Source organism: Sinocyclocheilus grahami, unplaced genomic scaffold (assembly GCF_001515645.1).
Source record: "Sinocyclocheilus grahami isolate Dianchi unplaced genomic scaffold, SAMN03320097.WGS_v1.1 scaffold61.1, whole genome shotgun sequence".
NCBI classification, from domain to species: Eukaryota; Metazoa; Chordata; class Actinopteri; order Cypriniformes; family Cyprinidae; genus Sinocyclocheilus; species Sinocyclocheilus grahami.
The window spans coordinates 90,075-104,444 of NW_015505240.1; the positions used below are offsets into that span (position 1 = coordinate 90,075).

Sequence of the window (14,370 nt, forward strand, 5' to 3'; positions counted from 1 at the left end):
TTTTAATTTATTTGGTATTTGTTTATTTATTTTGGGGTGGGTGGGGAGGAATGAGCGATATGGGGAGCACACTTCTGCATTTTGAATATCGGATTATAAAATGTTATAAATTTAGGATTTCACACCATGAATGCGTTTCATTGACTACTGTGTCTTAATTGTCAAAAAAATATTTTACAGTGCACTAATAAAACCTAAATATAAAGATAATCAAATAAAAGTCTGCTTAGAAAATAGTCTTCAAATCAGGGAGAAAATGCTTTTTTTAATTTATTTGGTATTTGTTCATTTATTTTGGGGTGGGTGGGGAGGAATGAGCGATATGGGGAGCACACTTCTGCATTTTGAATATCGGATTATAAAATGTTATAAATTTAGGATTTCACACCATGAATGCGTTTCATTGACTACTGTGTCTTAATTGTAATTGTGCGCATTTATTATTTTCTTACCATTAATAACATTTCGTTGCAAGTAGCTTTAAGCATGTAGCCTAAAATTATTATTTTCGAATTAATTTCTTATTGGCTAAAACTAAAGGTGAACTAAAATGAAATGTTTTTCCACATCACTGCAGTATTAGCCTATTGTTTTTATTTTCAAAATGCTCTTGCATGTATAAACGGCTGCTAGCAGTGACTCAACAAGCAGCGGGAAGGTGGGAGATGTGACGCTTGTAACCCAATTGCTTATCAGCAACAGACAAACATTTCAGCTTTTATTTGTCTCTCTTGGTCAAATAGAACAGCAAAAATACACGTGAATGCAGGTTTACCGATTATACAGTTTTATGATATATTTTGTTTTATGAAATAAAAAAATATTTTTTAATGAAATGTGGTAAACGGAGTTTAAATGTAGCCTATAAAATGTCTCTTAAAACTTGCTGTTCACTTCGTGAACAAGAAAGTGGATTTTCCCACGGATGTCAAGAATTTCAATATCAAGAAAGCTCATTAAGTGCATATTACTGAAACAAAGTTTACTTAATGTGGCATGAATATAATACACACGTGAATACGTAGTGCTATTTGTATTGTAAATACTCAACATGCATAAGAGAAAGCTTAGCCTATTATGCATTCCGTCTTATGAATTTTCAAAGGTTTTACTGAAGGTAAATATTTATTAGGAGTAAATGTATGATTTGTGCACTTTTGGAAAATGCAAATAGCCTATATACAGATACACCTCACATTCCCAAAGACGTCCTCACCCAATGAGAAAACCAAGTTCATTCACAAATTCACCGTCAGCTGTGGCTTATTGTCTCAGGTGACCAATAGGAGAGGAGATGGTTAAGACCCCAGCCTCCAACTCCGATTGATTAGGAAAGCCTGTGTGGGCCAGGATCAGAATTGAGATTGGGAAGAGTTGGTGTTGGTGAGTTACTAGCCGGTTCTGAAGGCCTGATTGATGGCCGTCACACAAGGACTCCGCACATTTCCACACAGGCTGATACTGGCCCGCACAATCTGACGCTTCGAAATCTTTGTTTTAGTAAGTTTGGTATTTCTACAAGAACATCCTGGCATGGAGCTACTGATCGCCGTTTACTGATTATCAAACCAACAGCCTCAACGCTTTTTCGCTTGAAACCTAAAGAACCTTTTTTTTTTTTTTTTTTGAGAAGATGACTGAGAGACCACAGAGCCCGACAGGAACGGACTGCAGACCCTATGAACTCAACAGGGCCATGTACCATCAAGCCCCGGGTCTGGATGGACTTGGCGGTGCGTCCTTGCAGTTCGCGCACGGCATGCTTCAGGATCCAAGCCTGCTTTTTAACAAGGCCCATTTCAACGGAATCAACCCTCTGACACACCAAACTTTCTTCCCGTTTTCAGGCGATTTTAAAACGATCGATCTGCAAGGCAGTGATTTTGCTCACCCCAAACATTGGTACCCGTTTGCTGCACCCGAGTTCACCGGGCAGGTCGCGGGTGCGACGGCAGCCACCCAGCCGGCGAACATCAGCCCGCCTATCGCTGAAACCAGGGAACAAATCAAGATTCCAGCTGAGGTAAAAACTGAAAAGGATGTTGATGAATACACCAATGAAGAAAACAAGCCGACGTCACAATATAATCTCACTCCCGGGACATCATCCGTACCCACCGGGGTGAATTATTACACACACTGGAACCCCTCGTTTTGGCCTGGACTGTCTCATATTACGGCCTCCGCAAATATTTCTCAAGCTCCCCCGACTCCCTCAGCATCATCCCCATCTCTGTCTCCATCTCCACCCGGAAATGGGTTCGAAAGCCCGGGCTTTTTCAACGGAGGCTCCGCGCAAAACATCCCTTCGGGTCAGGCGCAAAGCGCAGCCAGGAGCAGCGGCTCCTCTAGTGGAGGGTGCAGTGATTCTGAGGAGGAGGTAAGGTTTTTGACCTAAATTAAAGGTTAATTTATTTACCTTTGTCGTTTGTGGGTATAATTTAACAACTTTAAAATTTTTTAGGAGAATCTGACTACGGAAGACTTGGAACAGTTTGCTAAAGAGCTCAAACACAAACGCATCACTCTGGGCTTCACGCAGGCAGACGTGGGGCTCGCGCTGGGAAACCTGTATGGTGAGTTTCAGGTCTTTTGACCATTAGGGCTATATAAACGTATGACTGAAAATAGTTTCAAGCTAACGGTTTAAACCTTTGTGTTTTTGCCTAGGCAAAATGTTCAGTCAGACGACTATCTGCCGCTTTGAGGCTCTCCAACTTAGTTTCAAGAATATGTGCAAACTGAAGCCGCTGCTCCAGAGGTGGTTGGATGAGGCAGAGAATTCCGAAAACCCTCAGGACGTAAGTACACTACATTTACTGTAAAGTGCGCTCAAAACGGCGACCTCTGTCGTTGAACTTGATACTATTTTACCTCCGCTCAGTCGCCTGTTTACTTGTACACGCGGTGGCTATGTTTGGAATCAGTGGAGTCGCTATGGGATTGTGGGCCCATTGCACAAAATTTGCTATAGGGCCCCCTCAAAATCACATGCAGTGAGGGGGGACCTCTGGGCCCTAGACACTCTTTCCCCATTTTTCCCCTCGGTTGGTATGCCCATGTTTGAAATAGAATACTAGCGTACTCTTTTATTATGTGAAAATTGATCTTATAACTGTGTATTAAATACTGTAGTATACAGTGAGCTTTCCGGGTGTGATGCATTAGACCATTTCACACTTCCATACTGTATACTTTGTGATATCACCATTTATTTACCTCCGAAGTAAACAAAACTGATTTTATTAAATTTATTTTTATTATGTTGAGTCGTGGCCTAATGGTTAGAGAGTCGGACTCGTAACCCAAAGGTTGCAGGTTCGAGTCTTGTACCGGCAGGGATTGTAGGTGAGGGGAGTGAATGTACAGCGCTCTCTTCCACCTTCAATACCACGACTGAGGTGCCCTTGAGCAAGGCACCGAACCCCAAACTGCTCCCCAGGCAGTTGCATAATTGGCTGCCCACTGCTCCGGGTGTGTTCACTGCTGTGTGTGTGCACTTAGGATGGGTTAAATGCAGCGCACTAATTCCTAGTATGGGTCACCATACTTGGCCACATGTCACGTTTTTTTTTTTTTCACTTTATTTATTTATTTTTATATATATTATAATACACACACACACACACACACACACACACACACATTTACTTTTGCCTCAGCCTTCAGTTTATTTATTTATTGCTATTCGAATTAAACGTTTGGGCACCTCTGCTGTAGAATATCAAGCTACAAGACAACCTCAAAAAGAGTTAATCATGTAATACATATCTGACCGTTCAATACAGTGATTTTTGAATAGTGAGCATGAAGTGTTCCAGAAATGCTTGCATAATTGCACATTGTATAGTTTGTTTTAAATCTCTAATTGCATACATGTAGAACGAGTTTGTCTCTCATGGCTAATTTTTCGATATCTTCCAGATGTACAAAATTGAGCGGGTGTTCATTGACACAAGAAAAAGAAAGCGGAGGACCAGTTTGGAAGGCACAGTCCGTTCTGCTTTGGAGTCGTACTTTGTGAAGTGCCCCAAACCCAACACTCTGGAGATCACTCATATATCTGATGACCTCGGCCTGGAGAGAGATGTAGGCATGCCTCAAAGTCTTTGGATTCATCATATTTAGATCTGTCAGTGCTTCTAGAACCCATTTGACCTAAACGGTGTCCTTTTTTTCTTCTTTCTTTAGGTAGTACGTGTGTGGTTCTGCAACCGTAGACAAAAGGGGAAACGTCTAGCGTTGCCCTTTGATGATGAATGCGCTGAAGCACAGTATTACGACCACAGTCCACCACCTCTGCCCCACATGGGTGGCACAGCCCTCCCAGGGCAAGGCTATCCTGGACCAGCCCATCCTGGAGGAGCCCCTGCCCTATACATGCCTTCCCTCCACCGACCGGAGGTCTTTAAAAACGCCCTGCACCCTGGACTGGTGGGTCACCTCACCAGCTAAACAGGAGCTTGCCAAATTTTAAATAGAGATGCTCCAAGCCAAGCTATGGATCAAATCAGCCTTATGATTTATTTTTATGTAAACATTGCATCTGTTTATTTGGTTCTTTCCATATGTGCCTTGGGAAGCTCTGATTGTATAGTGTCTGGTTTAGACTTGACCTTATACACTAGCAGCCTAATGGGTGCCTTGTTGAACTAATGCGTTTGCACATGAAGTCATAGGTTCAGATACGATTTTTATAGTTTTTATGACTTTTTGCTCCTGTATCAATTTATGTACATATGTTTGTCTTATCATTCAATATTTGATGATTTCCAAAGTATATTTCCATATTTGTCTTCATACTTTGTAGTTTTTCCGCCACATTTCTATGTGAACTGGCAGCAAATTCAAGACTTGGATCTTGTATTTTGACTAATTGATTTTTAAAGAGATGGATTTTTTTTTTTTTTATATCTCTCTCTCTAAATGCTTGCACTCTCCCATCTCCAATTGGAAAATAATTCTAGGTGTAATATCTTTTTATCAGGGTTTTTTATAGATTTAAATTTGCTGCCAGTTTGGTAGCCTCTCTGTGGAGGTCATGTGCCTTATCTTTTTGGTGTGTTTATCATGCATGCTCATCCCTATGCAATGTAAATGAAAGCCATGTTTGATAATTTATTGAAACTCCGCTCAACACGTACAATATCTTTGGGTAGCAATTAAACCATTTCCATTGACAGTCACTTCTTGTTTGTTTTTGGGACTAAATCAACCTGTTGCTCTTAACACTTGTTTTACAGATGAAGTATCTTGGTTTAAAACGGTGTTTCAGGATCCAGATGTTTTATTGTATATCGACTGGCGATCCAACACTGAACCAAAATCTAAACTGACAATTCACTACCAAAAAAAAAAAAGCATGTTTGATATGGCGTGAACCAACCAAAAATGTATGACCCACCAGTTTTAAAAAAGCTATTTTATAATTTTGCTGGTTTGCTTACAAATATTTGTTCCGACCTTCAAGAATCATTGTACACCGGATATATAAGCATGTTGACAGGAGAGGAAGCAAGGTTTGCACATTGTGGTTTCAGTTTGGCACCATGGCCCCAGCAGCATAGGTGGCAATAGAACTTCTGTGTTTTTATGCTTGCACAGGTGCACACCAATGCGTGATGCTTTATTTATACATGAATGGTGCTGCTGATGCTGTCAGTATGAATTCATATAAAATATTGCATGTAGCCTGTAAAGTGCTTAGTGGCTACTCGCCTAGAACACTTTTTCGCGTTCTACTGCACAGCGTTCTAAAAATTGTCTTTTTGATACTTTGGTTTTTCACCTTGTTGTGACTCACGTTTTTGCATTCCGCTGCACTGTTTTTCCACAGATTTTCTATTTAAACATGCTAGACGGACGTCTTTGCCTTCGCATTTTGCATGAGACATCATTATAAAAACGCAGCTCTCAAATAGTCTAGACCTTGCTTTTTTTTTCATTCCACTACCCTGTTGCTTGTTTTGTGCATTTATCTTTTATTTTTTTGCTTTATGCTGCTTTTCAATTGCATTTCTGTCATGCGCTAATAGACATCTTTGACCGTTTGTCTCACATCTTTTGCAGCATCTCACCAACGACATGTTCTGAAAACGCAGTGCTCAAGATAAAAGTTCCACTTCGCATGTTTTTTCCCCCCTATTGCACTACCCTGTTTCTTGCATTTTTGCTTTCCACTGCGTTGCCTTTCAATTTTTTTTCCTATGTAAACATGCTCTAGATGGACATCTTTGACCTTTAACCATGCTTGCATCTAGCTTTTTTTTTTAAGCATTACAGACACTACAGTGTTCCAAAAATGCAAACGTCATGTTAAAAGTTCAACTTAAAAAAAAAATTAAAAAAAATCTCTAGACCTTGGATTTTTGCATTACATTTTTTCAGTAGTTTTTCTATGCACACACTAAGACAAACAGTCATTGAAAGGTTGCACTCTTGTCTTTCATATTTTGTGAATTTTATTATTCTAAAACCAGCTCTCTCAAGCTGAAAGAACATTCAACTTTTTGAAAAACGCTAAAACGTGTTCTGTGTGAAGGGCCCCTTAAAATGTCAACTACCATTTTGCCCATGCTCTCAAATCCTCATAAACCTTTTGAGTTGGAAGTTGTCTGTATATGGGACAGATATTGCACAATCGTTCTCTCCAGTCTGTATATAATTTGACCATATAGTCTTGCCTCCAGTTTAAATATGCATTATACTTCTCTGGATCTTTAGTTAGGCCTCTCAAATACTCAGCCAGGGCCTTAATTGATTTAAAATCATCCACATGGATGAAGGAATTCGGAGGCGCCACGGCTTCATAGTCTCTGCGTGGCGGTCCCAGCACCACGGGCACGGTCCCAGCCTGGAAAGCGTTTCTCCATAGCTTCTCAGTGATATATTGCGGAGACTGTGTGTTCTCAAAGGCTAGGTAGAAATAACAGCGTGAAATTGTTGGAAGCAGCGCCTCCTTCGGTAGAGGTTTTTTGGCGGAAAGGCCATACAGTTGCACGTTGAGGTTCTTGTTTAGCTCCTGGAACACTGCACTCCTTTTGTGCCATTTTTGGTAGTTGGTAACCACCCAACAGGCTTCATAACTCTTGTTTTTTGGGATGATAAAGTCTAGACCTGGTTTCTTTCTCTGTAACCGCTTCCCATAGGGCACAGTGACGTCAGCATGAGAGTGATATGACATGGTGAGGTTGAAAAGGTTGTTGTATGGTGACAAGTTGCCGTTGTTTTGTGGTGCTTCTAAAGAAAGCCATACCCACCTCTGTTTGGCGGGCCGACGGAGATGCACTGGAAGGTGCTGTTTATGCAGCTTCAGCTCAAAGTGATGAAAGACCACTAGATCAGCGCTTCCATAGAGAGTGCGATTGTCCATTAGCACACATCCAGAGATGCCGTAGTCCTTCAGACACACGTCACCTGCAAGGCTGTACCGGGTGCCATACGGCCAGTGCCATAACAGGATGGTGATATTATTTGGGAGTGATGCATTGCTGCCATTCAGATGTTGTTGTTTATTAACCACCAGCAACCAACTGTAGATAAAGCTGATGGCCAGGAATAAAACAAGCAGAGTCTTTGGGGGTTGCAGATGCGTTTTCCTCCACTTTGCTATACATCTTATGCTGGAGCCCATAAGTGTGCTGTGGAAGTAGCAGAACTGGGCATTAGTTTGTCGTTTTGTTATATTTTTGTTGGACATCATGCAAGGTCTTGGCCTACAACTTGTGGTTTTGTCAAAGTCAGTATCCTTGTCATTTTCTTCCTTCCTGTAGATGACAAGTGGAGTGACCAGTAGAGGGTGTGTCTCTTCACTCAACCAGAATCCCTGGTTCTCTATCTCGCTTTCTATGTCTTTCAGTCAAGAAATTGTAATGCCATGCAAATGCTGTCAAAATTAACACAAGCACATCAGGAAATGACATTTTCTTAGTTTTTTTTCTTTTTTCTTTGCTAAAAGCCTAATGTGGTATCTGTGCAAAAAAAGTTCAGAATAGCTCTTGCTACACAATCAAATAGAACACAAAGTACTTTTGAATCGGTGTTCGTATTATGTATAAACTATTATAGTATTTATTTATATTTTGAATCCGCTTTTATTCTATTCTGCTTTCATTTGAATTTTAGTTTGTGCTTTTTGTCATTTTTATTAGTTTCTGTTTAGCTTTAATATTTATTTCAGATTTAGATGTCGTTTTTGTACTATTTTTAGTACTTTCAATTAGTTGCCAGGTTTTTTATTTTATTTTTCCAAAAGTGTTGTTTTAGTTTGTTACCAGTAATCATTGTTCTGAGAGGGGGGGTTCCCTCCAAATGTTTTAAATCAAGTACATTCAGATGAGACAAAGACTCCAGTCATGTTAGTAGCCTAATAAAACATGTATTTTATATCAAGCATATCTCATATGGGCCACACATGACCCGCCAAACACTTTGGTAATTCCCCTTTCATCAGACACTTGTGTACAAATTAATAATGCAACTGCAAATACTGTACTTCTAAAATAGCTTTGATAAATGAAAACATTTACTTTTGTGCAATGCTGTCAAAAATACTTGGTGCACAATATTTGTCACTCATTTTTGTTTCATTTAACATATAGCTGTGGCTGGACAGTAAAGGATAATGATTGCGTTCCAGCAAAAAAGAACAAAAGCTATTGCACTGACAGTTTCTGCTGAGATGATGCTTTGTACTTCAGGAATGTAAGAGAAAGAACATAAGACAAATGCTTGTACGTAAAAATGCAGAAGATCTATAGAACATGAAAATCTAAAGCACATTCAAATATCAAGGGATGGCAGAATTCTTACCTGTGTCTTTGGGCAACGTGTCTTTTGGTGAAGACCACAGCGGCCAAGTCCTTCAAGAAAAAGTTGCAATGTGGAGGATAGGTGGAGGCTTGTCCTGTCATTTAATGATGGAAAGATTTGCGACATGACTCACTCTCAGGAAACAACTGCTTCCTGTCAAGATCTCTCTGATTTTATGTTCTCCATTTCAGATGTCTTCCCCTCCCATTTTGCATCGCCCCTTGATCATTAAAGCATCTAACATGACACATTTCCTTATTAACAGGTCAAGACTGAAGAATACTGTGTTGCCTTTCAATGCAACCTACTGTATAATAAATGGCTGCTTGATGTTTACTACCTGACCTTTAAACAAGCTAAGTATTGAATTTACTACAAACCATGGCTGAAAGAGCAGGACGATTGAGAAATGTGGCATTAGCTTTTTCAATTCTGTGTATCAGTGCATGTATCAGTGTCTGTTGTGGTTTCTGAACTCTGTGCAGAGGGCACTAAAATACTACAGGAGGAAGTGAGTGTTTACGAAACTTTTTGCTTCACTCTCACACATTCATCCTCTCCTTGTAGCCACCTATGCCTTTTATTTAAATAGAGAAGTGAAAAGTGACTGTTGCAAACCATGTATAATGTCCCCCAAGAAAAAAGAACTGTAGAAATATGAGTAAAAACAATGTGATATCACTGTTGGGCATGCATGGGGTCTTTTGAGAGTTTCCATCTTATAATATATAAAAAATACATTTATAAATCAAGAGAGAGACAACGTAAAGAACAAAACTCGCTGGATAATGACAATTTTCCACTGTAGTGCTGCTTTATAAAGCCCATTTCATAATTCAATGAACTTTGCGCTATTATTGAACTAAACTGAATCATCACTGAACAAGAAAACTATTTTGCGAGGTGGTGATTTCGTATGAATTCATATGAGGTGAATCACACAAATATAAGATTGTAAAAAAAAAAGTAACCATAAAGGCCGTCCCTAAACATAACTTACACATGGGAGTCATAAGAAGAGATCAGAAGAATTCATATGAATTAGCCTCTAATAGTTAAAACACAAAATATGATTGCTAAGTTTGTGTTGTATAGTTGAACCATTGAACTCTTGCTTTAAACAGCAGACCAAGCATTGCATCAAAGACCTACTGAAAATATCAGCTGAGCTCAGCATGACTTTTTAGAAATGCTAATGTTGGTTGACCAACATGTTCTCTCTGGTGAATGTGGTTGACCAACGCTGTCTTGCAATTTTGTAGTCAAAAACTGTGTTGTTATCCTCATTTCAAATATGTATGACCTTATTTCTTCTGTGGAACATGAAAAAAGATATTTTGACAAATTTCATAAAATAAAATTCAAATGTTGTTTTTGACCCCACTGACTTTGCAAGGGCAAAAACAACTTAAACGTTCCTCAAAATATTTTCATTTTTGCTCCACAGAAGAAAGTCATGTTCTCATTTTGTTTTTGCTGTTGCATGTCAGAATGTCATGTACTCTAATGTTGTGCCTCAGAGTTACATTACCCAAACTCAACACTAGACGGAAGTGTTTGTTTTCTTTTCTTGTTTCATTCTCTTTCTTTCTTTCTTTCTTTTTATTTTTAAAAGAAAACACTAAAATGACCCTTGAACTCTCATCACCCGATTAAAGTGTATTCATTCACAAAACAATGTTTTTAAGGTAAGGTGTTTTTTTTCTCTCAAAACAATAATTTCAGATGTCTGAACAATCAGTTTCTTGTTCACATCAGATTTTAATTTCTTATTGATTTAAGCAAATTGCATGTGTTTTGGCACATGCATGCAAATGCACATGGCTCGTTGATCAAAACGGAGTTGATTCTTAATTAAATTGTCAACCTCGTCACAACTTCTAAACATTCTTTCATCATGTGAGCCATCATATGCAAAATGATCCATTCAATTATCAAAATCCGTGCATGGAATGGAATGGTTGTAATGACTGCTAAGTTGGCAAATGGCTTGCCATTAGGTTTGCAAAGGGGCAGAAATTTTCAGGAAACTTTACAGATTTTTTGGAAACTTTCGGAAAAATGTAAAATTTTTGGAAACTTTTGGAACGTTTTCAGAAATTTTTCAGAAAATGTAGACCCCTTTGCAAAAACGTCTCAACCCTAAACAGCAGCAGCTACAGCAGTACTGTAATACATTTATATTTGTACGGTAGATTTATCTGTAGAAATATGTTACATCATGTAAACTGAAAATTCACAGTTACTTACTGTGGAAGAGGAAGATGTAAGAATCTAATGTAAAAATGTCTCTGAATGTTGATTTAGAGGAATTTAAGTGAGGAAACGAATATCATGTCTCGAACATAAAACAAACACAACAGAACTATATAAAGGCTTTTTACGTGAACACATTTAAACTAAAGGATTAACACTTTCATTAATTTAAAACACTATTCCACATAGGAAAAACATACATGCCAGCTATACTGACCTGATGCAGACACATAGCTGAAGGCTGATTGATATCGTCTTGGTCTGGTCTGGACTCTGGAGCATACGGTGACCGAGAAGTGCAAAACAAATCACAATTCTGAAAACAAAATAACAAATTACAAATGCAAGTCTAAAAAACAAAATAATTCAGAAAGCACAACAACAATTCAGAAAACATTATAACAAGTGAGAAAACACAATGACAAATTCGAAAACAAAATAACAAGTCAGAAAACACAACGACAAATCCGAAAACAAATCAACAAGTCAGAAAACACAACGACAAATCAGACAAACCGGAAGCGGTAGGTATAGTTTGAGACAGCACCATTGGTTTGGGATTACTCACAGCTGACTGGACGAGACATCTGTCAATCAGCATATACAGGAAGAACCAGCCGAAGAACAGCAGAGTCGTGGGAGAAAGTTCGGAGATGGTATTAAAGTAGCTCAGTTTAAATGTATTGTATGAATTGCCCTTACTATGGAATTAAAAATACGGAGTGTATATTTACATTTAGTTAAAAGTGGCTGTAAGTCATCAGTGGCGCAGATGGATAAGCATGAGTTGTTGGCTTTTTGATGCGATCGACCCGGGTTCGATCTCACCTTTTGCCAAACTTTTTTTTTCTCCCTTTTCAAATCTCGTATCACATCGTAAAGGCATTTATTTTCAATAAAAATTAAGGAAATAAAAGGTAGGGTTAGGGTAGGTGTAGGGAGGGCTTTATTGTACCAAAATAAATGGCATCCATTTAATAATTAAAATGATAATTTACATTCAATACATTATTATTGCATACTGTTTTATAATGTACTACAATACTGAAGTGCAGATAATTGCCACTATTTGATAGTAGAAATCCTGCTATTTTAACATAGTGTAAATAGGTATTTGCACTTAGTGTAAATAGCATATTGCTAAAAATACTGCTATTTTCACTTAGTGTAAATAGAATCCATTGCTAATACAAGATTTGAAAAGGGAGGGAAAAAAAGTTCGGCAAAAGACGGGATCGAACCCGGGTCGATCGCGTCAAAAAGCCAACTACACACGTTTATCCATCTGCGCCACTGGAACTGATGGTATACAGCCAAGTTTAACTAAATGTAAATAGACACCCAGTGTTTTTATTCCACAGTAAGGGCAATTCATACAATACATTTAAACTGAGCTACTTTAATACCATCTCCGAACTTTCTACCACGACTCTGCTGTTCTTTGGCTGGTTTTTGCTGTATACGTTGATTGACAGATGCCTCGTCCAGTCAGCGGTGAGTAATCCCAAACCAATGGCGCTGTCTCAAACTATACCTACCTCTTCTGGTTTGTCTGATTTGTCTTGTGTTTTCTGACTTGTTAATTTGTTTTTGGATTTGTCGTTGTATTTTCTCACTTGTTATTTTGTTTTCGGATTTGTCGTTGTGTTTTCTGACTTGTTATAATGTTTTCTGAATTGTTGTTGTGTTTTCTAAATTGTTATTTTGTTTTTTAGACTTGCATTTGCGTTTGTAATTTGTTATTTTGTTTTCAGAATTGTGATTTGTTTTGCACTTCTCGGTCACCGTAGGAGCGAGATAAGGTAAGGTGAAAATTAGCGGGACCGTCTCAAAACTGGCCAAATGGCAGTTCCACTTTTCACCACAGATTTACATTGTAAAATTTGTGGGGCGCTGTTGAGTTCGGGAGGACGCCGGTGTTCTGACAAATAATGCTACCTATCAACAGGTGACAAATAATGCTACCTATCAAATTATGCTACCAACACTGTATTTATCCTACTGTAAGGGTAGGTTTAGGGTTGGGGTAGGTGTAAATATTAATAAAGCCTCACACCTTACGTGCCTGCCGAAGCTTGCGATGAATTTTAATATATCCTGCGCACTTTATGACTTACAATTGTCAAGAAAATCCGAAAAATATTTGTTGCAGAATGCTGAACACATTTACAGTTTATTATTTATTCAGTTTATACAGAGGTCTATGTTTTGGGTGAATATTTAGCCGCGCCTGCTTTTGGCATCTGTAATTACCCAGGTAATTTTTACAAAGGGTGATACCCTATTTTTCCAGATTAAAACTGGTTCAGTCGACGTTGCTTTAATTCATTACTAATAGTTAAATGACTCAGACTATTTTGAACAAAAGCAGTGTGGTGATTCAGGACATTTGTCCTCTGTGTTAACATGTAGCTTGTGTTTGAATAAAGTATTTTGGTTCATTTGGCGATTCTTACAGCTACCAATAACAGAATAGGGCTTTTAGCTCTTCACCACATTTAAATTTGGCAGAATTTCACAGATTTTCCCAAACATCAGTGCACAAAACTGTAGTAAATAAATTCAAGGACATTGGTTTAAGGTGTCTAACATTTTTTTTTGCATTTTGAAACACTTGCCATGTTTCTTCTGTGAAAACAAAAAACGTTGGTGTGGTTACAACATATTTAAATTTGGCAGAATTTCACAGATTTTCCCAAACATCAGTGCACAAAACTGTAGTAAATTAATTAAAATCATAATGTTGGCATAATTCAAGGACATTGGTTTAAGGTGTCTAACATTTTTTTTGCATTTTGAAACACTTGCCATGTTTCTTCTGTGAAAACAAAAAACGTTGGTGTGGTTACAACATATAATACAAATTGAAACACTAAGTATTCAAATTAATGGTTTGTCATACACGACTAAATGCCAGAGTTGTCACACCTCATACCTGTAGAAAATCACTCTCTCCCGACCTTTTTTTCACTGGAGTATCATTACCATCAAACAAAATTCAGATCAAGGGTCAAAGTTCTTCAACAGTGATCAACAATACATTAATTAAAAGTATCGTTTCAGTTTTGATGGCACAAAATATAAACCAAATTACCATATCCGCAGAATAAAGCATAGCGTGTGCATGAAGCTATACATTTTCATCAAAAATCCAATCCAAAAATTTAAATCAGTTATCATTTACTCATTATTTTTGACACAAAGTTTAGCAAAATGTTTATTCTTGTCTTTCATTTTATGGAAAAGAGCAGTGTGAACATACAGTAAAACATCTCCTTCTGTGGTCTATGGAAGAAAAACTAA

General features: G+C 38.2%; 2 protein-coding genes across 5 annotated transcripts; one reads left to right on the forward strand and one right to left on the reverse strand.

The window, feature by feature from the left end:
- Nucleotides 1–1,319: 1,319 nt before the first annotated feature.
- On the forward strand, nt 1,320–4,892 carry pou5f3 (POU domain, class 5, transcription factor 3). 3 transcript variants are annotated; one of them, XM_016271157.1, is made up of 6 exons: nt 1,320–1,733; nt 1,848–2,380; nt 2,465–2,576; nt 2,671–2,801; nt 3,925–4,089; nt 4,192–4,892. In XM_016271157.1, exons 1-6 carry the CDS (start codon nt 1,634–1,636, stop codon nt 4,453–4,455), a joined length of 1,305 nt encoding a protein of 434 aa, XP_016126643.1. In that variant the 5' UTR covers nt 1,320–1,633; the 3' UTR covers nt 4,456–4,892. The 3 variants fall into 3 exon arrangements, with proteins under 3 accessions (XP_016126643.1, XP_016126641.1, XP_016126642.1); XM_016271155.1 differs by having other exon boundaries at nt 1,320–1,500; nt 1,634–2,380; XM_016271156.1 differs by having other exon boundaries at nt 1,366–1,383; nt 1,634–2,380.
- A 1,624-nt stretch (nt 4,893–6,516) lies between these two features.
- fut7 (fucosyltransferase 7 (alpha (1,3) fucosyltransferase)) lies at nt 6,517–9,189 on the reverse strand. 2 transcript variants are annotated; one of them, XM_016271159.1, is made up of 3 exons: nt 8,945–8,991; nt 8,812–8,861; nt 6,517–7,640 (listed from the first exon to the last, which is right to left on the reverse strand). In XM_016271159.1, exon 3 carries the CDS (start codon nt 7,631–7,633, stop codon nt 6,560–6,562), a length of 1,074 nt encoding a protein of 357 aa, XP_016126645.1. In that variant the 5' UTR covers nt 7,634–7,640; nt 8,812–8,861; nt 8,945–8,991; the 3' UTR covers nt 6,517–6,559. The 2 variants fall into 2 exon arrangements, with proteins under 2 accessions (XP_016126645.1, XP_016126644.1); XM_016271158.1 differs by having other exon boundaries at nt 8,812–9,189.
- Nucleotides 9,190–14,370: the final 5,181 nt, after the last annotated feature.